Source organism: Sceloporus occidentalis, unplaced genomic scaffold (genome assembly GCF_023333645.1).
Source record: "Sceloporus occidentalis isolate IW3139 unplaced genomic scaffold, rSceOcc1.0.p SCAF_5, whole genome shotgun sequence".
NCBI classification, from domain to species: Eukaryota; Metazoa; Chordata; class Lepidosauria; order Squamata; family Phrynosomatidae; genus Sceloporus; species Sceloporus occidentalis.
The window spans coordinates 4,157,514-4,184,940 of record NW_028316985.1 but is presented as its reverse complement, the minus strand read 5'-3'; the positions used below and the strand labels follow the sequence as shown (position 1 = coordinate 4,184,940).

Here is a 27,427-nt window from a genome sequence, read left to right as displayed (position 1 = left end):
TTGTCCCAGCATGTTTTTGAAAAAGCACAGATATCTGAGGGCTAACCTGCACTAAGGAAATAATGCAGTTCGATACTGCTTTAACCTCCATGGTTCCATGCTATGGAATCCTAGGATCTGTAGTTCTGTGAGATATTTAACCTCCTGTCAGAGTGCTCTGATGTCACACCAAACTACAAGTCCCAGAATACCACAGCACTGAGCCGCGGCAGTTAAAGCAATGTCAAGCGGGATTATTTTTGCAGTGAAGATCCTGCTTAAGTTTGGCCGCCAAATTGAAATCATAAGTGGAGGCTGGTGAAAGAGAAAGTTCTCCCAGATGCGTTTTGGGAGATGATGATGATGATGATTTTATTATTATGTTATTATTATTTAATAATTTGATAATGATTAAATAATTTAAAAATCTGCAAGAAGTCTAAAAGGTTCAAAATGTTTTTGTTTATACTTACGCAAGGTTGTTTCACGTGTACGTGTTATTTCTGAATTTAAAAAATTGCTGAAACATGTTGAACCGCTCTTCTTTTCTGTAATGTTGGGACCTCTCCGTCTTCTTTCCGTGTTATTTCTGCCTCAGGTACTAAATCTGCTGAAAAAGAACCTATGTCCAGCAGCACATCGGCATCTTTACTTGAGCTGTGCCTGTATTTACACTAGGCACCTTTTTAAACAAATGCAACGGAAGGTCTACAAGATTAGAAACAATAAGCTTTTATTTCACAGTTTATTTTGCAGTAATGTAGGTTCTGCTTGTTCGTCTTGGAAGTAAATGTAAATTGATAAGGCCTACGTTGGTCAAGAATAGTGAACTTGTTAATAGCTAACCTTGCAGCAGAAAGGTTTATCCAAACTTGGAAAAGTTACTTTTTATACTACAGCTCCCAGAACTTTTAGCCAATCATGCTACTGCTTCCAGAATCTTTTTAACAGCCAATTGGTGAAAGTTATGATGTTTTACATAACTTTGAAGGAGATGATGAAGAGACTCTCCATCAGTAACATTCACAGCATCTTCAAAGACGGTCTGGTTGTTCCTGGACAAGCGGGCAACCTTTCCCGTTGTGCCAACTCCGCTGACATCGCCTGCCAAAAAGCAGAAAGGCATCTGACCCCGTTTGCCAGACTGAATCTAGAGCCAGTTCAGCTTGTTTGAGAGGCATGGGTGCATGCATAAACAAACAAACAAACACATCAAAGCATTCCTCACCCTCCTGACTGCCCCCGACCAGCATTTTATTCCGAACTTTCTTGCAGACATCCAAGATAGTAGCACCGACATAAGCTATTTCAGCTATTTCCAGGACTGGTAGCCTGAAGATTTCAGTGGCTTCCCTGTGCATCCTGGCATGGTAGTTGTTGGCATGGTCCAGTATTTTCAAACCATCCTGGGCATAAAATACTGTTTGAAAACACTGAAGTTCTGGACCATGCCAACCACTGCCATGTCAGGATGCACAGGGAAGCCACTGAAATCCACAAACACCTGGACAATTTCAACAGAAAAGAGGAAACCCTTAAAGTAAACAAGGTTTGGCTACCAGTCCTGAAAGATAGCAAGCTGAAGACTCAACAAATGCAAATGAGAGATCTCCCAGCAGACAGTGGGCACCATCAAGCAGACATTCATCCTCGTTTGCAGACCCTCACACCTAAGGCCTGCCATGAGCAACAAAACAATACACATGCAAATCACTCCTGCCTTTCCAGGTCACACATTATATAGACCCAAGTCCTTTCCGGGCAAATATTTTCTAAAGATGCCAGCCTCAGATGCTGGTGAAACGTCAGGAAGAAACTCTTCTGGAACATGGCCACATAGCCTGAAAAAAACCCCAAAACTATGGATGCTGGCCATGAAAGCCTTCGACTTCAGGTGATGAAGACATTGAAATAGTCAAAGGTTTTGCATAGCTTGGCTCAGTCATAAATCAGAATGGAGACTGCAGTCAAGAAACCAGAAGACCAGGGCGTTTATCACACTGGATGCAAAACAAAACGCAAAAGTGGGTAGATTTTCAGACGACGTCCAGGTTTAACCCAAACAGAAAGGGGACAAAATGCACAAAACTGGGTTGATTTTGATGCGACGCAAAAAGGGTGTCATCACGCCGCATGGCGCTCCTTCGAGGGCAGAAAATGGAGCCCCTTTAACATAAAAATTATTACAATTAATAACAATAATAACAATTAACTACAAGAATTATGTAATAATTATATACTACTACTAATAATATATATTATTATTATAAGTCTTATATTAAGTATAAAATATTATTATAATACTATATAATAATTATAAGAATATATTATTAAATATATATTATATTACTATATTATAATTATATCTCTATATTATATTATTGAATATATAATATTATTATATAGTATAATAATATGCTAAGACTATTATTAACTATAGTGTTATTATAATATTACTATATTATAATTATTATATTTATATTATTAACTATATAATATTTTATAAAAATATATAATTATTTTATTACAAGAATATTATATTAACTATATATTGTTATAATAATTATTATATTATTATAAGACTATTATATTATTAACTATATAATATTATTATACTATATTATAATCATTTTATTATTATGAGAAAATTATATTATTAACTATATATTGTTGTTATATATTATAATTATTAAATTATAAGACTATTATATTATTAACTATACAATTACTTTATTATTATTATATTATATTGTAATTATTACATTATTAACTGTATAATGTTATTAATATAATACTATATTATAATTATTATATTATTGTAAGAATATTAATGATGTAATTTATTAACTATATAATATAAAATAATAATATAATATTGTTATACGAATATTACATTATTAACTATATAATATTATTAACTGTAAGAATTAACTAATTACGGGGCCCATTAATTACTATAGTCATGATAAGAATCAACCAACTATTGGGACAATTAATTACTGCCTGACTCCTGGCCTTCTCCAATTTCCCAGTCACTCCAGTGAACTTGCTCTTAGAGAGAGCCGGCGCCCGGCGAAGGGCAGCGGCTTCGCGTGGCTCTTCTGCGCCTGCGCTTCATGTCCTCGGCTTACGTCATCACCTGCAGCGTGGCAGAGGAGGCCCTTACGCCCCGCCCTCAGTCCCCGCCCCTTAGCGACGGCGACTGTAACGGAGATGATTGATGTCGCCTGGGAAACCAATGAGGACGCGGAGTGGCCCAGGAAGCTCCTCCCACCGCCAAGATGGAGGAGGAGGAGGAGGAAGGGGAGGAGTTTGGGAGGGCCTGGGGTGCCCGCCCCAGCCCCGCCCCCAGCCGAAGCCCCGCCCCCCTGGCGCGGTCTCTTCACAGCGGCAGAGGCGCCTCCATTTTCTACTCGTCCTCCTGGCCGACGGCCGTCCTTTCCTCCTCCTCTTCCTCCGGCGTCCGCCCCAAACAGCACCCGACGCCCAGCGGAGGAGCCCCGGGGAGGCCCTGCTGCAGCGCCCACGCTTCCCACAGCAGCAGCAGCAGCCGACGCCAGCGCCTCCTCTTCGCCGCCGCCATGAACGAGGAGTACGACGTGATCGTGCTGGGGACCGGCCTGACGGTGAGGGAGGCCCGGGGGAGGGGACTAATCGAGGCCGGGGATGCAGAGAGGCCTAGTAGGCCCCGGGAGGAAACGCGTCTCTCTCCCGCCTCCCTTTCGGCCCCAGAACGCCCTTTAGATTGATTCTACTTGGTATTGTTAGTATTGTGATATATCCTGCCCTTCTCTCGGAGTCGAGGCCTCTCTCTGCTGCAGAGCTGGAGTTCATTGTGACCCCGCTTTAACTGCCCTGGCTCAGTGCTGGGGATGCTGGGAACTGCAGTCTTGTGAGACCCTTGTTTAGCTCTGCTGCCACAAGAAGCGACAGTTCCCATGATGCCCAGCCCTGAGCCAAGGCCGAGGAGGCGGCGCGAAACCGGGTTATTTCTGCAGTGTGTTTTGGACCAGAGTCACGGATCTTCCCTCTTGACTTCTCTGGCCCTGAATATATTCCAGCCACGCATTAAAAGGTGAGATGAAGGAAGAGCAAAGGCAAAGGAAGAGGACGGGGACTTTCAGCAGTTTTAGGGGTACATCATTATTCCTGGCGAGCTCTTTCCTCCCCATAATGAGCCCTTTCCTGAATTAAAAGGGAGAGGGGCCTTGCAGTCTCTCTCAAGCCATGCCTCCTCCTCCTCCTCCTCCCAAGCCTTGCCCATCCTGGGAGATGGCAGACGTCACGCTCTCCCAGTTGGCATCCACTTTGATCTTTCTCTCCCCCTAAAAAGAGATGGGTCAGAAGGGTGTCTGAGGAGACAAGGGCCACATGCAGGACCCCCATTCCCACCCTTCGTGGGTTAGACCCAAGTGGAGTAAACCCGTTGGATCAGTTTTCTGTATGATGAGTCAAGCTGTAGGTAAAGTCCATTCCCTGGATCTCCTGCAGTCGATAGGGATTAGACTGCTCTGTGTCTCCTTTGCCTGTCGGCCCTTTCCTCCTTTTCACTCTTCTCCCTGGAAGCCAAGGTGCTTCAACTAAGGCTGTCGTACTTTGGTCACGTCATGAGAAAGAAGGACTCATTAGAAAAGACAATAATGCCAGGAAAGGTGGAAGGATGTCGAAAGAGAGCCTGCTAGATGGATAGACATGAATTTATAGCCCCTAAGCAGAGCCTTGGAGGTGTCTCATCGACAGGGTCTCCATGAGTCGGGATCGACTGAAGGGCAGTTAACAACAAACAAGAGCCTTCCCTATCAGACGTTTCTCAGTGTTCTTCTGCTAGGCATAGAGGCTCTCCTTTAGCATCATGGGTAATACCTACTGATGGACCGACCCATCCCATCTTGTGGCAGGAAGTTCCATGGCTTCACGGGGTGAAGAAGCACTTCTTGCCCTTTCGTAATCTCTTTATTTGGCAGGAGCGGCTATCTTGAATGTGGTCTTCCTTACAGTTACCTTTGGCCTCTCCCCTGGATTGGTGGAGATGCTTTGCTTTTCAGGATATTGATACCTCATTCATGATTGTCATCAGCAGCCCCTTTCATGCTCTACTGCGTTTCTCCTTATCTTTCCCATCATCAAGGGCCAGTGTGGAGCAGTGATTTGGACACTGGACTGTGACTCTGGAGATCAGGATTCAAACCCCTGCTTGCCTATGGAAACCCACTGCTCTCAGCCTCAGAGGAAGACAAGGGCAAACCCCTTCTGAACAAATTCTGCCAAGAAAACACTATTACGTTGGAACACTATTTGTTGAAGGCACACAACAACAAATCCCCATCATATTCATGCCTGTCTTCTTTGCTCTGTCTTTTTAGAGCATTGTGTCTTGTCATAGTCATCCGTCCTGAAATACAGATGGAAAGTCAGAACCCTTCCTCATTGATTTTGGCTTGCAAGTTTCTTCCCTCCCCACCTGCGTCACCTGTGTCTCCACCTGTGTCTTATCACATTCTTAGTTAGTCGTCTCTTTCACCTTCCAAGAGTCACTTCAGTTTGATGCCCCTTCTGCCTCTCATTAACTTCAAGGCTTTCCCTGCCTCATTTCACTGCTCTTGCATTCAACTTCCATGGCTTGCTTCCTCAAATGTCACTTTCATTGTCCCTCCTTTCCCTCTTCTTTTCTCATCTTTATCATCTGTGTGGCACAGCTGTTCCCTTTGTCTGTCCCTTTAGGACCTCAGTTATGTGTCAGCTCTTATATCCTCCCTCCTATTTGCTTTAATCTTCACCTTTAATTCCCTGTCACTCCATAGCATCCCTGCTCTCATGTTGCTCCCTTACATCATATTGCCCAACCTTCTTACTGCTTCAACAGCTCTCCCAAGTCTATCTTCTACTTCACTTTCTTCCCTGGCTCTACTGAAAGGCTTTCCAGTGCTCTATTCCCACCCTCCTATAACATCCCCTCGCTTATTTTCCATCTCATTTGTCTTGCTGTATCCATTTTGCAGTCCCCTTTTTCTAGCTCATCAGTCATAACTACATCTTTTCCAATGAAGTTAGAGCCTCAGCCTCTTTTAGAAAGTTCAAGGGGAGCCTCCCTCTCCAGTATTTATTTATTGTATTTATACCCCACTCTTTAGAAATAAATAAATAAATAAATAATAAAAATTTTATTTTTATACCGCCCTTCCCATGATCAGGGCGGTGTACAGCATAATACCAATACAATACAATAAAAACAGTGAGAATAACAACAATAGACATTAAAATTACATTAAAACCAATTTCTGGCCAGCCGACCACTGCTGCCAGAGGAGGAAAGCTAACCAGGACCAGCGTCCGGGAATGCTGATAAAAATAAGAAGGTTTTGAGCTCCTTCTTAAACTGGGCCAGGGAGGTGGCCGAGCGGAGCTCTATGGGCAGCATGTTCCAGAGGGTTGGGGCCGAGATGGAAAAGGTCCTCCTTGAGGTGGAGGCTAACCTTGCCCCCGGGACCCTCAATAGCTGCTGCCCAGATGTTCTGAGTGTGCGGGGCGGATTGTATGGAGAGAGGCGGTCCTTGAGGTATCCTGGGCCCAAGCCATTTAGGGCTTTATAGGTAATGACCAACACCTTGTATTGCGCCCGGAAGCGTATAGGCAACCAGTGCAGACTTTTAAGCACAGGTGTTATATGGCTGGCTCTGGGTATGCCAGTAACCAGCCTGGCTGCCATATTCTGCACCAATTGTAGCTTCCGGGTTTGGTACAAGGGTTGCCCCATGTAGAGCGCATTGCAGAAATCCAATCTAGAGGTTACCAGGGCATGTACTACCGTTTCAAGGTCTCCCTGGTCCAGGTAGGGACGCAGCTGGCGAATCAGCCGAAGCTGATAACAGGTGCTCCTGACTGTCGCATCCACCTGAGATGTAAGGTGGAGCGACGAGTCGAGGAGCACCCCCAGACTGCGTACAGTGTCCTTCACAGGAAGCGTGATCCCGTTCAGGACAGGTGGAACCACCGCCATCCCTGGGCCAGGGGAACCTATCACGAGCACCTCCGTTTTCTCTGGATTCAGACTGAGTCGGTTTTCCCTCATCCAGCCCATTACTGAATCCAGACAGGCCACGAGAGGAGAGACGCCATCCTCGGTCACTGCATCAGTCGGAGACATAGAGAAAACTATTTGGGTGTCATCAGCGTACTGATAACCCCGCGCCCCATGTCTCCGGATGATCTCTCCCAGCGGTTTCATGTAAATGTTAAAAAGCATGGGAGACAGAATGGCTCCTTGAGGGACCCCAGATGTGAGGGCCCTCTTGTCGGAGCACACGTCTCCCAGCTGCACCATCTGGAACCTCCCGGAGAGGTAGGATCGGAACCACTGGAGCGCAGTGCCCCCGATCCCCACCTCTTCCAGGCGCTCCAGAAGGATACCATGGTCTATGGTATCGAAAGCCGCTGAGATGTCCAAGAGCACCAACAGGGACACACTTCTCCTGTCGATGCCCAGACGGAGATCATCGACCAAGGCGACCATGGCCGTCTCAACCCCGTAACCCGCCCGAAAGCCAGTTTGAAATGGGTCCAGATAATCCGTTTCATCCAAGATCGATTGAAGTTGGATTGCAACCGCCCTCTCGATCACCTTCCCCAAAAATGGCAATAGTGATACTGGCCGATAATCATTATGCATCAGGGGGTCGAGGGAGGGCTTTTTTAACAGCGGTTTTATAATGGCCAATTTTAAGCTGGATGGAAATTGCCCATCCCTCAAAGATGTATTTATAATCCGGTGTAACAACGAGGTTACAACCGGTCCCCCCTGTGCCGCTAGCCATGAGGGACAGGGATCAAGAGAACAGGTTGTCTTCCGAACACTTCCAAGGATCTTGTCCACATCATCGGTACTCACCAACTCAAACTGATCCAGTTTAACAGAGTCCACGGAGGCTCTGGACACCTCTATCCTAGGTTCTGCACTAATGCTGGCGTTAAGACCCTCGCTTATCCGAGAGGTTTTATCCGCGAAGAAGTTGTTAAAATAGTCACAGCAGGCCTTAGAAGGTTCAAGGATCTGATTCAGGGCAGGAGGGAGCTGAGTTAGCTCCCTGACTACCCTGAATAACTCTGCTGGACGAGACTCCGCGGACGCGATACGAGCGCCATAGAACAAGTTCTTAGCCGCTCGTATCGCCTCTCCATAGTCCTCCAAAAGGCGGTCTAGGAGAGCCTTGTCGGCTAAGCGTAGGTGTTTTTGCCAGCGGTGCTCTAGCCGTCGCAGAACCCGCTTCCTGGCCTGGAGATCTTCCGTATACCAGAGCTTACGTTTGGAAGCAGGCCTGAGAGGGCGCTTGGGAGCGATACTGTGTATAGCCCTGGAGAGACCGGTATTCCAGATACCGGTCAGGGCATCAACAGAGTCGCCGTCACTTCCAACCATGTGTCCCTCTAAGGCTTCCTGGAACCTCTTGGGTTCCATCAGCCTTCGAGAGTGGACCATCCTAATAGGTCCACCATCCCCGGGGGGGATCTGGGTAGAAGCCTTGATTTTTGCCTCCACGAGGAAATGATCCGTCCATGACAGGGGGAAAATATTAGTTATTTCCGCCCACGGATTTTCCGCATCCGTACAAAAAACCAAATCCAGTGTATTACCCGCAAAATGCGTTGGACCCGAAATCAGCTGGGACAGGCCCATGGCCGCCATGGTATCCATGAATTCCCGAGCCGCACCGGATGGAACATAGTTGGCCGCGAAGGGGATGTTGAAGTCACCCAGGACTAGCAGCCTGGGTGTTTCCAACATCAGCTCCGAGACCAACTGTGTCAGCTCGTTAAGGGAGTCCGTTAGCGCACAGGGTGGCCGATACACCAACAGAATCCCTAGACTGTCCCTAGCTTTCAGGGTCAAGTAAATGCACTCGATATAGGAGGTTTGACGGATGTGGTTCCTGGTGAGAGACAAGGTGTTCCTATATACCAAGGCAACACCCCTCTTAGAGCAGCTTACAAATGGTTAATTTGACAGTTCCCTGCCCTCAGGCTTGGAATTTAAAACTGCATGACACAAAAGGAGAAGAGAATGGCAGTGGAAAGGGGATCAAGTCCTATGGTTCTTCTCTCCCTTTGAGGCCAAGGCAGATAAAATGGAGGGAGGGACCTTCTAATTCAGTAATTCCTCTTTGAATTACTTGCCAAAATCTGGAGTGGCTTCTTAGCATCCCCAACGACTTCCTACTCTCCTGCTGTAGAGTTGCAAAAGTGCCATGCTTAATTTGTTTCTTTGAGAATATGAGGCTGAGTTTGGAGGAGAAGTAAAGTGATGGGACTGTGCTACAAATGCTTGGAGAACTCTGACTTCTGAAAGTAAGTGAGGTATTGGGTATCCATCTGGGTCTGTATTGCATTTGATAACATCTGCATCCTGCTGTTTCTGCAGGGCAGTCTGCATGGCAATGTTGTAACTGGCAGCTTTGTAAAGTTGAAAAGCAGTGGGTTCTTCAGTTACGTCTATAAGATTATGTGGGTTCCATTGCATGGACAGAGAAGGCCAGCCAGTTTGGTTCATGGCTGGGTGAAGATTTGAATATGAACTTCCTGTATCGAAACCCTGGGTCTTTTTCTAGCAACACCCACTGCATTACTCTGCTCTTGTTTTCTACCTCCGCCTCTTCCTGGAGTGTGTTGCACCTTCACTCTGCCTCCTGCATTGCTCTCATAGCTCCTTTCCTGTGCTCATTTGTATTTGCAAATACCTCCATTTCTCCTGTCAAACATCCCTCAGTTGAACCCTAAATATGATTTCTCTTGGTGCAGAAGCTCAGATTTTCCCCTCTTTCCAGACTGTTCATGCTGTTTTCCAAAATGCAGTAGTCATCCCCCTTTATCTGAATACTTGCTCTCTTGGCTTCCCATCTCAGGGAATCACCTCCCTGCTGCTACCCAGTTGTCCCTGTGCCCTTCTGTTTCGCCCTCCCATGGCATGTCCTTTTGGTTTTTTAAATGCCTATTCAGATGTCCATCTTTCCACATTTAGGCAATTTTCCAGCTGTGCCATATTCTTAGTTATAGCCCTGTTCCCTTGTCATTGGTTCCTGATGTCCTCTGTCTCTTAATAAACTATTGGTCTCTTCAACTGTTCTTCATGCTTGCTCCATTCCTGGCAAAAATCACTCCTCTATATTGTGTCTTATTCTTGTGTCTTGCTCTTGTGCATGACTGTGGATGCTGACCATGAAAGCCTTCGACTTCACATGTTGTTCTTGCCCTTTAGTAGTACACCCTGCTGTCATTGTTTCTGGCTGGGATATACATCAGAGGTATCAAAAATCCTGCATTCCCACTTGATCTTCCTGAAAGCAGTGCTTGCTTTTTGTCTCCAAACCCATTCCTTTTTATTATTATTTATCTTCCCTGTTTGCTGTACTGTTCACATGCAGTAGACCCTCCTTCCTAGATGCTCCTAGCTTCTTGCCCATTTGCAGTTTTCCTGCGCCTTCGCTAATCTTCACCGCCTAGTTCTTTGTCCTTTGTAGGCTGCAGATTTTCTCGTTCTAGCTAGGGCCAGTGTCCCCTTGCAGCTTTGCCATCAGCTGAACCCTTCCCTTGTCCCTTCACTTCTTCCTCTGACTAGTCAGTTTCCCAGAATGATGTTTCCTCAGAATAGCTAGCTAGTGATTGTTTTAACCCTTTCTCACAATTAGCTTGTCATCAAAGAAGCCCCTCCTGGAAGACAAGCTGTTCTATTTACGCTGATTTTAAAATGACAGAGGAACAAGCAACATACTTACACACAGACTGCATCCACACTGCAGAAAGAATCCGGTTTGGCACCACTTTAACTCAATGCTGTCGAGTTCTGGGAATAGTAGTTTGTTGTGGCACCTGAGCTTTGTTATGGCACCAGAATGACAAACTGTAGTTCCCAGGATTCCATAGCATTCAGCCCTAGAAGTTAAAGTGGTGTCAAACCAGATTCTTTTTCCAGTGTGTATGCAGTGTAGTGGAGGAATTTTAAAAAATCCTTAAATATTAACACTGTCTTTCTCACTGCTGGTTCATATTGCCATTTTCAGTGGCGTGGGCATGCTTGAGACAATTACTGTAATCTCAAAGTTGTTGCAGTCTGCTGGTGGTGATAGGAACTCAGAGATCACCTCCTTTTCACAAGAGTATACTTGTCTCAGCATGGCTGATAAATTGTCTTCCATGTTTGTGGTGGCTTGATGCAGTGTTACTTGCTGAAGCAGTATGGAAGTCTTCAAGAAATTGACTTGTCACAAAACAATAATGACTAATTGTCATTGATAGCTTAATACTAATCCTAAGGATCTTAAACTGGATTGTAGCTGGCACGCATCTTTCCTTGCTGTGCCTTTCACCCTTGTTTGGAGGCTGGATGAATCTGTAAGAGGTGCCCCATCCATATTCTTTATGGTAAGTAATGAAAAGTAGATTGTAGGTGAGAAAGGGGGGCAAGGAAGATGCTATAAAAGACATATTCATACTTAAACAGTGGCAGTTGTCATTAAAAACCCAAGTTTACCTTTTCAACCATTGTATGTGTGTCCTAGTCATAAAACGATTTATTTTACTCCTTTACTGAAACCTGCCAATTTCGTTGCTTGGAGTAAAAGAGCAGGTCTGAATAAATGATGGGTGTCAAGTGATAGGATAAGAGAAGGCATTGTTCCTTTCAGGGCTCTGGGAGAAATAAGTATGATTTGGAATGAATGCGTGCTTCCTGCCGTTGTTGAATGCAGCTCTTTCCTGCTTTTGTTTCCTAGATTCTGTACATTAGGAGGGATAGAACAGAGATTTCTGTATTACAGCTGTGAAACATGCTTAGCATTCCTCCCTGACTTTGGAGGCCCTTGGGTGTAATTCTAGGATGAGTGGTGTGCATTTCCAGCACGTTGAGTTCTACTGTGGTTAGCAGTTGGGTGTTATCGTGAAGGTAACAAATGAAATTCTGTTTTTGGTCCAGGTTAGCCCATGCTCTACTACTTGAACATACAGTTACACAGGCATTTGATTTACTGTGTGCATTAGCACAAGCCTATTGTTTGTGGAAGCAGTGGACTGCGCATGCGGAAAGCAAACACCAGCTGCCATTTGGGACTCAGTTTGAGCAGCTGTCCAAAGTAAGCATGTGGCAAAAGTAAAGTGGATCACAGAGCCTCATTTTGGGATACATGCTGGATTGAATTTTGACTTCTTCAGGAGTTAGTGATCTCCTCTTTGTTGCAGAAAATGCTGAGTGGGACTGAAACTAGAATGTCGTAATTGTAGCAGGCAAAACTGTTGCTTGTCCTTTTCTGTTTAGAGGATTTAGTTGCCCTAAGCCCATTGTCCCTTGCAAGCAGAGTGAGTTGTATGAGGCCTAGAGCTAGGGTTGAAAGACTCGAGGGTTTCAAAAAAAGCTAACAGGTGAAATAATTTCCCTTATCCACATTTTACAGATGGACAAAGTAGCGCAAACTATTTTCACGCCAGTTACTACAGTAAAAACTCTAAGCGGCAAGGGACATTAAGCTGTCAAAGTACTCATGAGCAATTTGCCTTTGATTTCTGACCTGTTCATAAACTTAGAATCTTCTCACCTTGTAATTCTGATAACAAGTAGAGATAGTTGTGGAAGAGCACACCATAGATTTTGTTTTCTATACTGGATTAGGGGAGAATGATCTGGCTGGGCAGCAGTATTGATTGCATTGGCACAGACAGATTGTGGCTAGGTCACATTTGATCTTCATACTGCATGTAACCTTCACAGAGGGTAGCAGATGACTAATATCTACCTCCAGTGACTTGATAAATTCAGATGGTTTTGTATATGGGGTTCTTGCAGGCTTAGCCAGCCATTTTACTAAGTTTCTAAAACAATTGATCCTCTGCACGGTCACTGAGAGATGTTAGCTCCTTCATACAGTAAGCCCTCTATATCCACAGATTCTTTTTAACCACTGAGTCAAGCATCCATGGCTTGAAAATATTTAAAAAATACATAAATCCCAAAAAGCAAAGCTTGATCTTACCATTTTATATAAGGCACACCAACTTACTGTGCCATTGTTTATCATGGGACTTGAACATCCACAGATTTTGATATCCATGGGGAGTCCTGGAACCAAACTCCAGCTGATACAAAGGGCCGACTATACTTTAAAGATCTGGTGAGGATGAAACGATGGGGTCAGTACAAACTCAAAAGATAGCAACTATGATGAGGCAGTGCACTGTCTGAAGGAACCTTCCTACAAAACTATACTGTTCAGTGTCATTTTGTTGACCACTTTTGGAATAGCTAAAGGCCTGATTTGTGCACATTCTGGAATACAACAGGTTAAACCTTCAGGTGCCCACTGCAGGGCGTTCTGCAGATGTAGGTTGAGCATCCCTAATCAGAAATGCTCAGAAATCAGAAACATTTGGATGGCTCCCATGATGCTAGAACTGCAAAACTCAGCACCTGATCTCATGTAATGGGCTGCAGTCAAAACACAGGTACACAACAGACAAAAAAGGAGCCCTGGTGACGTAGTGATTAAATGCCAGTACTGCAGCCACAAGGTTGTGACCTCGATCCCAGGGCTCCAAGGTTGACTCAACTTTCCATCCTTTCGTAGGTCAGTAAAATTAGTCCCCCATTGGCTTACAGATTGTAAACCACTTAGAGTGTGATGAGTTCACTGATAAGCGGTATAGAAATGTAAATGCTATTGCTGTTTATTCAGCATCCTCAAGGGGGAACAAACCCTCCCAGTCCTCTTCAGCTGCAATACCCTGTACATTGGGCCCACAGTATCAGCAGGGGTTTAGGGGTTTAGTTTGGTTCCAGGATCCTGTGAGAATGCCAGAAAAGGCAGGTGTTGACATCCTTATGCATAAGATGGCACAAGACAGCAGTGGTAAGCCCTACTTCGATCCATGGGGAGAGATAGGTAAGAAACTACTACAACTTATTATTATTATTATTATTATTATATTTGATCTCACTCTTTTTCTATATACTGGGGGTGGCAATCATGTGACCTGTGGGTTGCAAGCTGGCCCCAAGGTTGTTTTGCTATGCCCAGAGCCCAGTTTCCATCCATCTCCTGCCCTGAAAAAGGCAGGAACATTGCAATATGTGGAGATGCAGTTCTCCTCAAAAACACACACCTTATTCTAACAGAATACTGTTTACTTCTAAAATTGAAGAGCCAATGTGATTACTGGTTTAAGAGTTGGCTAGAGCTATGGATATCAAAATTCGAGTCCCTGCTGGAGTACAAAGAACCACTGGGTGATTTTAAGCCATACTCTCTCAACCTTAGAGGATGGCAATGGCAAACTCCCCTATGTCAAAAATGAGTTGAAGGTACACAAGAACAACTAAAAAGTAGTCTCCACCCCAGTCCAGATGGTTCTCTGGTTTCATGTGGAAGGGCTGGTGTGACATCTGGAGGGCTCTAGGACTGGAAAATAAAAGAAAATTAAAGTTTATCCATCCTTGCTGGACAGTAACAATGATTCTTGGGAGCTTCATGAGATCTCATAAATTTTAGACTAACTGCATTGGAAGTAAGGATGCAATTTCATCAGTCTTTAGGGGGCTGTACATAGATGGTCCACCGCCCACACCAGATCTTTACAAAGGTATCTGAAGAGCTCTTCTTAAGACTTAAAACGCCTTTGAAAGGAAGTCCTGCTGGTATTACTTATTTTATTATTTCAAGATTGCAGGCACTAATGCTTTATTTCTGTGCTTCAACAATTCTGTTCAAGACTCCTTGTGAGAGCTGGCGTTATGTTGGAAGTGACATCTTTGCAGTCCAGCAACAGTAGGATTAAATGATAAATAGATCTATAGAAATCATGCTTTGGTCTCTGCTAAGATGACTTTGGGTCTGTACTAAGATGACTTTCAATGACACATGCCCTGATACTGGCGTTACACTGACCACCCAAAAGCATGGCAGGCAGTGTCACAGCACTCCTTTGGCGCAATGTACGACGAACACCAGAAGGAGCGCCAAAAAGTGCTGCCACAGTGGCAAGGGTGGCTTTTGCTGGCTCTAAAAGCAGCAGCATTTTGCTGTTTCTTTTAGTGCTGGCAAAGTGCCAGCTCAGGGATGCCGCTCCATTGGGGCAATCTGTTTAGCCCCTTTGTTTGTGACCGAGGTACTCTGGAGTTGTTAGAGAAAGTGACTGATTTCCAACCCTGTTCTTGCCAATTCCAGAAGCAAGAGCGTGGCAGAAGCATCCTTCAGACCACAGCCCTTGCAAGGTTTGATGGCTGAATGGGTGGAGACTCCCAACCGTCAAACAGTATTGCATAAAAACACACAGTACAGAGTAAACAGACTGGCAGGTTTATGGGGTTGGAAGAAATTACATGGAAGTGAAGCGCTTACTGCACTTAGGCAAGCAACCCTGTGAAATGAAACTACGCATATTTTTTCATAAATGTGTTTTTGGTCATTGAATTTCCTGGGATCGCTAAGGCACACATTCCAGAATGCTGCTCTGTCTGGTTGTATTGTGATCAGGTTGGCAGTTGGCTTGTATGGCATTAGTAAAACAAACCTCCTCTGATTATTCATGGAGGCTTCAACAGAAATGTTTACATTAGTTGGACAGCTAACGCTGTTGAGTACAGGAATGCCCAACTTTTAGCTGGCATGTTAAGGGTCAGGCTACCGGTCCCAGACAGAAACTAAAACTATAATGCATTACAAAGACAGAGTTTGGATGAAGAATTATAGTGAACTTGATTTTTAGCGTAAATGCCTAATTGAATGGATAGATTACCATTCAGACTGGTGACCTACAGTTATGTTTTACTGTTCTAGGGAATTGTATCAGTAGTCAGTGTGTTCGTGCCTCTGCTCAAAAGTTAAATACACTCATCCCTCCACATTTGCACCTTTGACTTTTGCGAATTTGATTATTCACAGATTTTATTTTCTCTCTAGGAATGTCTAGGTCCTCCATCGTGACTCTATGGTCAACTTTAACCAAGTCGCACTGAAGGATTTAGAGATTCCTAGAGAGAACACTTCACTAGACACTTGTAGCGCCTCCAGAACAGTTTTGTGGTTAAGGTCTGGCAGATGTTGCCCACAGAGTTGCACTGGAGGACCTAGAGATTCTGAGAGAGATGTTCTCTCAGGTATAAAAACATAGTGTTTTTGTTATTTGCGGTTTTTCCACATTCATGGGGGTCCTATGCCCCTAACCCCAGCGAATGTGGAGGGATGAGTGTAGAAGTGTATATGAACAAGAGACTTACAAATGCAGGGAGGCATACCTTTTAACTTATTTTTGAGGTGCATGAGTAAGTCTGAGGTTTGATCTTGACCAGAGCCATCGCCATCTTGTCTTTACTCCGTTGCATTATAATCCACCACCCGACATGTAGATTCTAAAAACAAAACCCCCATTTGCAGTAACAGAAGAGTTTGAGTTTGGGTTTTTTGTTAGGAATTTGTTTGTTTTCTAATGGAGGAATTTATTTGTTTTGTGATGGAGGAACCTTAATCCAGTTTAGGCCTTTTGCATGTTTATTTGTAAGTAAAGAAGAAGATAATTTTCAGCTATAGAATCGTAGAGTTGGAAGAGACCACAAGGGCCATCCAGTCCAACCCCCCTGCCATGCAGGAACTCTCAATCAAAGCCTCTGCTTAAAGACCTCCAAAGAAGGGAAGGAGTGTGTTCCACTGTCGAACAGCCCTTACTGTCAGGAAGTTCCTCCTAATGTTGAGCTGGAATCTCTTTTCCTGCAGCTTGCATCCATTGCTCCAGGTCCTAGTCTCTGGAGCAGCAGAAAACAAGCTTGCTCCCTCCTCAATATGACATCCCTTCAAATATTTAAATAGGGCTATCATATCACCTCTTAACTTTCTCTTCTCCAGGCTAAACATCCCCAGCTCCCTAAGTCATTCCTCATAGGACATGGTTTCCAGACCTTTCACCATTTTAGTCACCCTCCTTTGGACACGCTCCAGTTTCTCAATGTCCTTTTTGAATTGTGGTGCCCAGAACTGGACACAATATTCCAGGTGGGGCCTGACCAGAGCAGAATACAGTGGCACTATTACTTCTCTTGATCTAGACACTATACTTCTATTGATGCAGCCTAAAATAGCATTGGCCTTTTTAGCTGCCGCATCACACTGTTCACTCATGTTCAACTTGTGGTCTACTTGGACTCCTAGATCCCTTTCACACGTAGTTTCATTCAGCCAGGTGTCACCCATCCTATATCTGTGCATTTTATTTTTCCGCCCTAAGTGCAATACCTTACATTTCTCCCTGTTGAATTTCATTTTGTTAGCTTTGGCCCAGCTTTCTAGTCTATTCAGGTCGTTTTGAATTTTGATCCTGTCTTCTGGGGTATTATGCATTTACTGTCCTAGTTGACTAGTTACATTATTGTGTGGACAATCCAGTCCCCCAAATAAACTTTCTGACCTGGCAATATTTCCGTGTAACGCAGGTAGTCCCACAGCAGTGACAGGATTTTTGGAAGCTATTCTGTAGCTGCTAGTGTGGTTCTGCCCACATTCCTTTAAAGTCTCTGCCTTTGGATTGTTTATGATAGAGATCTCTCCGTTTATTTGGAGGTACAGCATAACGCAACTTTGTCCATAGCTGTTTTGATGCATGCCTTTCTCTTTCCTCTTCCTTTGCACCTGCTTTCAGTTTTGGGGAACTTGCGGCATGTTTAGAAGTTTCGTTAAAAGGCCTGAATCTTAGTATAACTAACCCTGTCAGATGGGATGGGAGAGGAAGGCTTATCAACATGTTAATAATTTTACAATGTGATCAGAAATAGTTGTTGAAAGTGAGTTGTTTGTTGCCCAGGTGTCATTAAGAGATGGTTGGAGGAATTTCTCCCTGGAGAATGAGGATATGAAGCCTCTTTGGCCACTTGTTTCAAAGAAAATGTGGTATACAACTGGCCCATTTTTGTATGAGAGCAGGTATGCTACTCCTTAACCCATTTCCAGTTACCTGTCTTGGCATATATGGGGAGAGGAGGTATTCTAATATGACTAGATGCCTGGGCTTTAGAAATTAGTGGACATGCTTTTTAAGACAAGTGTTTACTCACTTGAAATTTCAGGAACTGCACAGTATGGAGATTTGCATATAAATTAGTTCACAAAATCAGATTATGATTATTTCTATGTACACGGAGGTTGTATGTACACTCAGACACATTTCATCCACTGAATCTGTGGAGGAACCTACTTTTGATAACACTATAAAGGAGTTCAAATTGAGGTTATACCAATTATGTTGCTGGCCTAGGCTTTACGACTGACTGCATGAATGCTTCTGTCTAAATACTAGACTTTTTTTTAACTGCAGAGTTTTGGTTTCTGTTTCCATTCCCCCCCCCCCCCCCCCGTACTTCTCAGATGGCGAAAAATAAGGTACATAAGCTTTGGTGGTTTCATACAGTGGAGATTATCAGACAGAGGAGGCAAGCGTCCTTCTCCCATCGTTAATTCTTATTAATCGTGTGATTGGGGAAAGATTATCACACTATTAATATTAAATGATGAGTCTATTACTGTTTATGGATGGAAGAAGACCGAGATTATCACGTGGAGTGTGATAATCCTCCCCCCAATTGCTTGACTAACATGATTTCATGACGGGAGAAGGATGTTTGCCTCCTGTGTGGTAATCTCTGCAGCAGTGTGTGGCTGTCTCTTTTGCGTAGGGTATACACTCATCCCTCCATATTTGCGGCTTTGATATTTGTGTGTTTGATTACTATGTTCTCTCTAGGAATATCTAGGTACTCCAGTGCAACTCTATGGTCAACTTTAACTAAAAGTTGCACTGAAAGACCTAGAGATTCCTAGAGAGGACACTCTAGCAGCCATTTGTAGCTCCTCCAATGCAGTTCTATGGTCAGAGTTTTTGGATGTTGACCACAGAGTTTCCCTGGAGGACCTAGAGATTCCTAGAGAGGTGTCCTCTCTGGTAAAAACATTGTGTTTTTGTTATTTGTGGTTTTTCCATAATAATAATAGGTTTTATTTATAGACTGCTATTCCGCAATGATCATAGCGGTGTACAATAAAAATTGCAATACAAAATTAGCCCCTACCCACCCCCTCACTCCCTCCAGGCTGGACAATGACAGTTGGCCGTGGAGGGAGGGCTCTGTCTCTTCAGAGTAGTCCTGATGGTGTTGGGGTTCATATTCATGGGGTTCTTGTGCTCTTAACCCTAGCAAATATGGAAGGACAGGGGTACTTACAGTTTTGCCTGTACAAAACTAAATCTTTTATATTTTTAAATAACACGGATATGTCAAATACAATTTGATATCTTAAATTATGAATAGAGCATTTTATCAAGTTTGCGGTTGATACAAAATTGGGACGAGTAGCTTACGCCTTGGAAGGCAGAACAGAATTCAAAGGGACCTTGCTAAAGTAGAAAATAAAATGAAATTTAACAGAGACAAATACAAAATTCTACATTTAGACCAGAAAAAAATGCAAAGATGTAGGGTAGAGGAAGCATGGGTCAGCAATACTACATGGGAAAAGGACCTTGGGATTATTGTGGATCATAAATTGGACGTGACACAGCAACAAAATAGGCAAATGCTATTTTAGCCTGCATTTATAGAACCATAGTTTCCAAGTAATGGGAAGCAAGATTTCTACTATATACTGCACTAGTAAGGCCTTATCTGGGTACAGGCAGCCCTCTGTATAGGCAGCCATCTTTTTCCAGACACACACACACCTGCGGATACCAAAAATGTGGGAGCTCAAGTCCCATTGTCAGTAGACACCAACGTGCGCATGGCCACATTGATGCAGCTGCAGGCAGACACTGCTATTGACAACAATGGGGTGGGGCGAGCCACATGTGCTCCAATGCACAGATGGCTAGTCCACCAATATGGAGGGCTGACTGTATCTAGGCACCTTATTATAAGAGTATAGTTAAATCAGAGCTGGTTTAGAGAAGGGCAACAAGGATGAAAAGAAGTATGGAGAACAAAACATGAAGTAAGGTTGAATCATAGAGCTGAAAGAGACATGATTGCCCTCTTTAAATATCTAAAGGCTAGCCAGAGAGAGGACAGGTTTGTTCTTTGCTCCCCCAGAGGGTAGGACCAAGTTTAATGGTTTGAAGTTACAGGAGGATAGGTTTTGATTGAATATTAGAAGAAACTACTAGACAGTAGGGATGGTTTGACAGTGGAACCAATGGCTTAGAGATGTGTTTGAGTCTCCTCTGGAAGTCTTCAAAAAGAGTCTAGACAACTACCTGCTGGGGATGCTGTAGTTCAGCGATTCCCAACTTTGGTCTTCCTTGTATTTTTGACTTCAATTTCCAGAAGCCCTAGTCAGCTTGGCCAGCAGACAAAAATTCTGGGAGCTGCAGTCCAAAACATGGAGGACCAGAGTTTGGGAATCAATGCTCTAGCTGGTTTTCCTCCACTGAGCAGTTGGTTGAACCTGAAAGCCTATAAGGCCTCTTCTAACTCTTATGATTCTAACTGATAAAATCAGCTTAGCTTTGATATGAAAATAAGCATATATTTTAGTTTTCCCCCATTTTTTAAAAAAAATCCCATTTTCCCCAAATGGTTTGGGAGTCGTAGAAATTTTACATGTCTATCTTTCACCTCCACATTTTTAGCCGGTGATCAGGAACACTGCTTTTCTATTTAATGCAGGTTTCTTTTGCATGGTGCTGTATACCTTTCTTGCTCTACAAACTCCTTAATCCCTGAATGTATGTATTTTCTGGCAGAGCAGGCCAGGAGAACTGGCAAATAACACTTGATAGCTGTGTATCTTGTTCATCTGATCTTCTAGTAATGGCTCTCAGTGGAGTCTTTTACCCGGATCTAGTGATCATGCTGTTGTGTGTTTGACTTGTCATTGTTGGAGACAATAGAGTGCCTAAATAGATATGATCAGATGGGCTAATACAAATTGGCATAACAGGAAGAAGCTGAGATACAGCTAAAGCTGCTGCAGTCTAACAGCTGATTCTTGATTAAATCTAGATTTTCAAGTTTCTGAGACTGGGCATTGAAACAACGAAGAAGAACATGTAGGCAGGAACCTGCTTGCCCTCTTTTAACTGAGAACGCTAAGCAGCTCTGTCATGTTTAACCTTTGCTGTGCTGTCATAAACATTGGCTGTTAGAGATGAAGGGAATGGAGAGATCAGATGGCTCATAAGTGTAAATTCTACATTTAACAATAAAAGAAACTTTAAGTCAAGTACAAAGGTTAAGATAAATTACGCCAGGTACACTGTCACTCTAGTGTTCTTTTGCATCAATATACCAGGCTCAAAAGAAATTGGAAAAATTGGGACTGTGGTACAGGGACAACACAGTACTGAGCTTTTTAGCCTCTTGCAGTAAAACTTGCACACATAAATCATAGAGGTGAAAGAGACCACAAGGGCCAGCTAGTCCAACCCCATTCTGCCATGTTCTTTGTAAGGCCTCATCTGGGTACAGACAGATGTACACCATCAAAGCCCTCCCTGGGACAGATGGCCACCCAGAAGAAGCCTTTCCACTCTCCAGGGCAGCATATTCCATTGTTGAACAGCTCTCTCTATCAGGAAGCTCTTCCTAAAGTTGAGGTAGAATCTCTTTTCCTGTAGTTTGAACCCAATCCCAATCTCTGAAGTAGCAGGAAACAAGCTTGCTCCATCCTCAACATGGCATCCCTTCAAATGTTTAAACATGGCTATCATGTCCCACAGTGCAGTGGAAGATGTCTTAGAGATGTCTCATCCACAGAGTCGCCATGAGTTGGGATTGACTCAAGGGTGCTTAACAACAACAAAATCATGTCCCCTCTTAACCTTCTCTTCTCCAGGTTAAACCTACTCATCTCCCTAAGCTTCTCCTCATAGGGCTTGGTGGTTTCCAGTCTTTATTATTACCAATTATAAAACAAATCTTTAAAAAATTATAAACACACAATATCAACAAATTAATAATAATTTGTATTTGTATTTTCCTGCCTCTCCCAGGTGCATCGAGAGGTGGGAAAATGAAACAAATTAACATATATACGAAAAGATACAGAATACAACTATTAAAATAAGACTTCTAAAATCCTCAATGAGAGCTAATACCGTATTTCAGTATTCTCCCAATCCTCTGTAATGCATTTTATCAATTTCTGCTCTTATCTTATTTTCAACAAACATTATTGTGTAGCTGAATAAATCATCATTTACATCATTATAATACTAGTTACATTTTTCTTACTTACATATTCATGTGTTATTGTTACCAAAAATTGTCTAACCTCTATCAACTTATACAGTCATATTCGTAATATTATTTCTAATCATGTTACCGTTTTTTAATCCTTTCCATGTTATATATGTTCTCATTTTGTATTCTTCTCCATCATCTATTTCTCTTTTTGTCCTAGTTTCTGTTCCCAGAATTTTTCCAATACTCTATCACTGGGGTCCATCCCTTGTCAAATTTGCCTGGCATACCAAATTTCATCAAATAGTAAACCTTTCACTGTTTTGGTCTCCCTCCTCTGGACATACTCCAGCTTTTGATGCACATACACCATAATTAGGGTTATGTTGGTAAGGAGGGACTGTTGGTCTAGGTTCCAAATTCCTTGTCTTGGGGGTAGGGGAGGAAGGGGTGGTACATGGCCTTAATTGGAGACATCAACCCACGGGAAAATCGCGCATTGATTGCCTCCGGCTCCTGGTAGCACCCTCTTGCTCTGAGCTGGACATAGACACTTCTCAGAATAACTGAAGACTCTAGAGAAAAACCAGGGTGCCTGAGGTAGTCAGATGAAGTACGTGCAAACCTGTACTTACACTGTCTCTTCCTTTCTTCTCTCCTCCCCTTCATGATCACCAGCTTCCTGCTTTGTATTCTTCTGCATGAGAGCAGAGGAAAGCCAGAGCTGAATTTGCAGCTTTTAGCTGCTAAGAGAAGCGGAAGAGAAGAGGGCATGTGGCAGTTCACTTTCGCTGTTTACCCACAGAGCCACACCCTTGCTCTCCTCTTGGTTTGAGCGAGCAGAGATCAAGATCCGATGTGGAATATCTGAACACGCTCTGCTGGGAATTCGTTTTTTTTCAGTGAACACTGCTGTTTTAAAATTGTGCACCCAGCTTCTTTGTGTCAGTGTGAGACAAGACTGTTCAGCCAGCTTGGCAGAGTGACTCACAGTTGGCCATTGTGCAGCCTTCCGCAAGCTGTTGAACTGCTGTGCTGTCTGAGGCTGCTTGGGAGTTGCCCTCCAACAACATCTGGAGAGCTGCATAATTCTCATCCTTGTACTAGATAGGTAACCACTGGTGTAGCAATAACATTTACATTTCTGTACCATGCATCAATGAACTCAGCATTCTCTAAGCAGGTTACAATCTATAAGCCAATTGCCCCCAACAAACTGGGTCCTCATTTTACCAACCTACAAAAGGACGGAAGGCTGAGTCAACCTTGGAGCCCCTGGGATTGAACTCACAAACTTGTGGCTGCCATACCAAATTTTAGCCACTGCCCCACCAAGGCTCTGGGGTTAGTATAACCCGGGGCAGGAGAAGGCAGACTGCTGCAGCCCTCAGAAGTCTGTTTAGGCTCTGGCATGGCTGCAACTGTGCCAAAGCCCAAATGGGGGCCTCTGGTAGAGTCATGCTGGAGGACCTAGAGTTTAAATGTATTAATCAGATCTGTGATAAAATCAGATATGTATCACTCAAAGCTGCAAATGTGGAGGGCTGACTGTAGTGCTGCTGAAGAGGCAGTGCCTCAGCCTCTGGGGGGCCATTTGGGTTCTGGCATGGCTGCTGGACAAGCGAGTAAGGGATGCAGCACACTTTCTCTCTCACCCAGCAGCCATGCCAGTCCTGGTTGTGCTCCCCTTTGGGGCGTCACCCCCCCCCCTTTGTGATGTCATCTGATGCAGTCCACACACCCCTCCTGATGCCATTGTTGGTAACCATGTCCCTGCTTCAGTTTCAGTAGCTTTCACGATCTGTGTGTGTATAAGTGTTAAAATGTTCAAACTTTTTCTTAAAGTACTTGGCAAAATGAATATGTACCTGTCCTCTGCAACAGTTTGGCCTGGGACTTATATGTTTGCTGTTTTGTTTGCAGATCTGGGAGTTCAGAATGCTGGCTTTTCATTTGGCTCTTATGCCATCTTTATAGGAAGAGCCTGTTGCAGGTTACCAATTTGATACAGATTTGTTCCAAGAAGTTACAAAATGATACCGGGCATTTTCCTTCTTGCTTGCTGCACTTATGTTTACAAGCCCACATTGTATCCTGCCACCTGCTTGGTTTCCACAAACTCAGGAAGCCTCTCCTCTGACTCTTTGAAAGCTCTTGTACATCTTGAATGGAGGAATAAAAACCTAGGGATTTGCTTGGTTTAACTTTGTGTCTGACCTTTTCTCTTTTTCAGGAATGCATTCTCTCTGGCATTATGTCCGTGAATGGAAAGAAGGTCCTTCACATGGATCGCAATGCTTACTATGGAGGTGAAAGCGCATCCATTACACCCCTGGAAGATGTGAGTAACACACATGCACACCAAAAAAAAAAACAAAAAACCCTGTGTCTTAATAATGTTTGAGGGTGGCTTTTCTTGGGAGCTGCTTTCAGGAGTATTTTAATTGTGTATTCCTGCATGGCAGGGGTAGTTGCTCAGAAACTACAGTTGGCCCAAAGAGCTGAATCCAGGTTGTTGACTGGAGCTTGCTAAAGGGAGCACACAACTCCCTTGTTGCAACAGCTCCATTGGCTGCAGGTCCATTTCCAGGTTCAGTTCAAAGTGCTGGTTTTGACCTATAAAGCCCTATGTGGCTTGGGCCCAGGCTGTTTGAAGGACATATCTCCCTTTATGAACCTGTTAGGGTTTTAAGAGGCCCTGCTCTCTGACCTGCCACTTTTAACAGGCTTGTTAGGTAGGAACAAGAGATAGGTCCTTCTTGATGGCTGTTCTCAGACTTTGGAACTCTCTCCCCAGAGAGACCAGGATCGCCCCATCTTTGTTGTCTTTCCAGCAGCAAGTTAAAATGTTTCTGTGCTGCCAGGCCTTTGCAAATAGTTGAGAGATTGGGCAGGTTAAGAGCCTGTATAAACCTTCATTTTTAGAGTTTTAATATTTTAGTATTTTTAACTTTTTAATATATACTATTTTAAACACTTTTATCTTGTAAATTGCATTTTGTTTTTCTTGAGTGGTGTGGTTTTTAATACTCCACTAATTTATTTCTGTTGTAATGCCTATTTTTGTATGTTTTAAATTGTATTGGTTTTTTTAATTTGTAAGCTGCTTTTTGTCCCAATTGTGTGTGTGGGGGGGGGGGGGGGGTGAGCAGCATTTAAAGATAATCATTATCATTGATGGTCCTTGTGGTCCCTTCCAGCTCTTAAGAGTCTATAATTCTATTATTTCTGTCTGGAAATAAACCAGAGCTGCCAGCCATGGTAGCTGTGGGAGTTACGGGTCAAAGGTAACTTCCCTAACCTTCCATAATACCCTCAGTGTGCATAGTGCACCATACTACCTAACTTCATCAGAATTTGGAAGCTGGGGTGGGTGGACATGGTTCAACCTTTGGGAGGAGCTCAACGGAATAATAGCAGGGATCTCCAGGTAGGAGAGAGAGAATCCTACCTGGGAAGCCATTGCTTCCATCCATTCTTGAATACACAAGAGGCAAGTGAAGGAGGGAAAAGAAATAGAAGCATATGAAAAATTGCTATAAACTGTGGTTTATCACTTTAACTGTGAGAGTTGAAATCTGTGAGAAGTACTTCAAATCTCAGAAGTAGGTGGTGTTCTGTGACTTCAAGTTGTTTCTGACTTATGGTGAACCTCTCATGGGGTTTTCTTGACAAGATTTGTTTAGAGGGGGTTTGACATTGCCTTCCTTAGAGGCTGAGAGAGTGTGACTTGGATTCAAACTCTGGTGTTCAGACCACAGCACCATGCTGGCTCTTGTGAGAAGTAGAGGCCTTCTTAAATACTCAAGTGGCATCATTGTTAATGTTACTGTACAGCGCATGAGAGGACAATCTTAGCAATCTATATTGCATATGCTAGAAAAAATGGCAAGACAGAGAAGAAGAGAAGTGAAGGTGAGTGGATAAACAGGGGAGATTTGTACATTCCTACCTGTAGTTTAGGCTTAGTTATGGTAAGGTATTAAGAGAACACAGTCTTCTTCAGACCAATGTTTTTGAAGACCCTACGGTTGATTAAATGAACAATATTCTGAAAGCAGTTCACAACAGAGCAGGACAAAAATAATAATAACCATAATAATAGTATCTTCCAGTTGAATAAAAATCAAGATAGTGTCATAACAAACACATGTATTTTGGCATGGCTGACATGTGGTTTCTGAATCCTTACAGTGAGAATGTCTCTCAAGGCTACAATGGAGTCTTCTTGTCTGGCTCCATTTTAACAGTCCTAAAAATAATGGATTTAGCAACAGTAGGTACATTGCATAGGTGTGAACCATAGACATACCTATTAAAATAAATAGAAGATAGAAACGGTACACCCAATGAGTGAGTAACAGATTCAGTGGAAGAAGAATCCTATGAGGACAGAGCTCTAATTTTTTAAAAAATGAAGTAGAAGCTGCATTCAGAGCACTTGGGAGAAATAACTCACCAGAAACAGATGGCTTACCAATAGAGATGCTTCAGTCTACAGAGATAGACTGAATATTATATATTATAACTCAAATCTGCCAGGAAAAATGGAAAACAAAACAATGGCCCACGTACTGGAAACACTCAATATGCATTCCAGTCCCCAGAAAAGGGAACCTCAAAGGGAATTACAGTAAGCACAGGACCATTGCTTTAATTTTCCATGCAAGCAAAGTGATGCTTAAAATTCTACCAAAAAAGAAAACAAAAACCTTTCCATATATAGAGTGAGAAATTCTAGATGTTCAAGCTAGGTTCATAAAAGGGAAGATGCACTAAAGATCATATTGCAAACATATGTTGGATAATGGAGTGCAAAAAGAATTTTAAAAGAAAAGCAGCCGGTGCTTTATAGATTACAGCAAAGCCATTGTTTTAAGATATGCAGATGACACCATATTATTAGCAAAAATAGCAAAGACCTGAATGATTACTGGGTAAAAAAATAAAGGAAGAAAATACAAAGGCAAGTTTGAACAATAAGAAGATAAAAATAATGACCACAGATGGTTTATATAACTTTAAAGTAGATCATAAAGGCATTGAAATAGTTCAAGATTTTCCATTCCTTGGCTCAGTCATTAATCAGAATGGAGACTGCAGTCAAGAAATCAGCAGAAGACTATCACTTGGAAGGACAGTTTATGAAGGATAAACATATATCACTGAATACTAAAGTTAGAATTGTCCATACCGTTATATTTCCAGTTTCTGTATATGGTTGTTAAAGCTGGACAGTAAAGAAAGCAGATAGGA

General features: G+C 43.2%; 1 protein-coding gene and 1 long non-coding RNA gene across 2 annotated transcripts in view; one reads left to right on the top strand and one right to left on the bottom strand.

Annotated features, from left to right (window-relative positions):
* Nucleotides 1-695: 695 nt before the first annotated feature.
* LOC149311595 (uncharacterized) lies at nt 696-3,057 on the bottom strand. The gene is made up of 2 exons (XR_016281383.1): nt 2,980-3,057; nt 696-1,083 (listed from the first exon to the last, which is right to left on the bottom strand). It is a non-coding gene; the product is annotated as an uncharacterized LOC149311595 (long non-coding RNA).
* Nucleotides 3,058-3,361: 304 nt separating this feature from the next.
* The window catches only part of LOC149311594 (rab GDP dissociation inhibitor beta), a 39,877-nt gene continuing 15,811 nt past the window's right edge, over nt 3,362-27,427 (top strand). The window contains exons 1-2 of the mRNA XM_089527448.1: nt 3,362-3,605; nt 24,405-24,512. Coding sequence (XP_089383574.1) covers nt 3,561-3,605; nt 24,405-24,512 — 153 coding nt within the window. The 5' untranslated portion in view covers nt 3,362-3,560. The remainder of the gene's footprint in view (nt 3,606-24,404; nt 24,513-27,427) is intronic.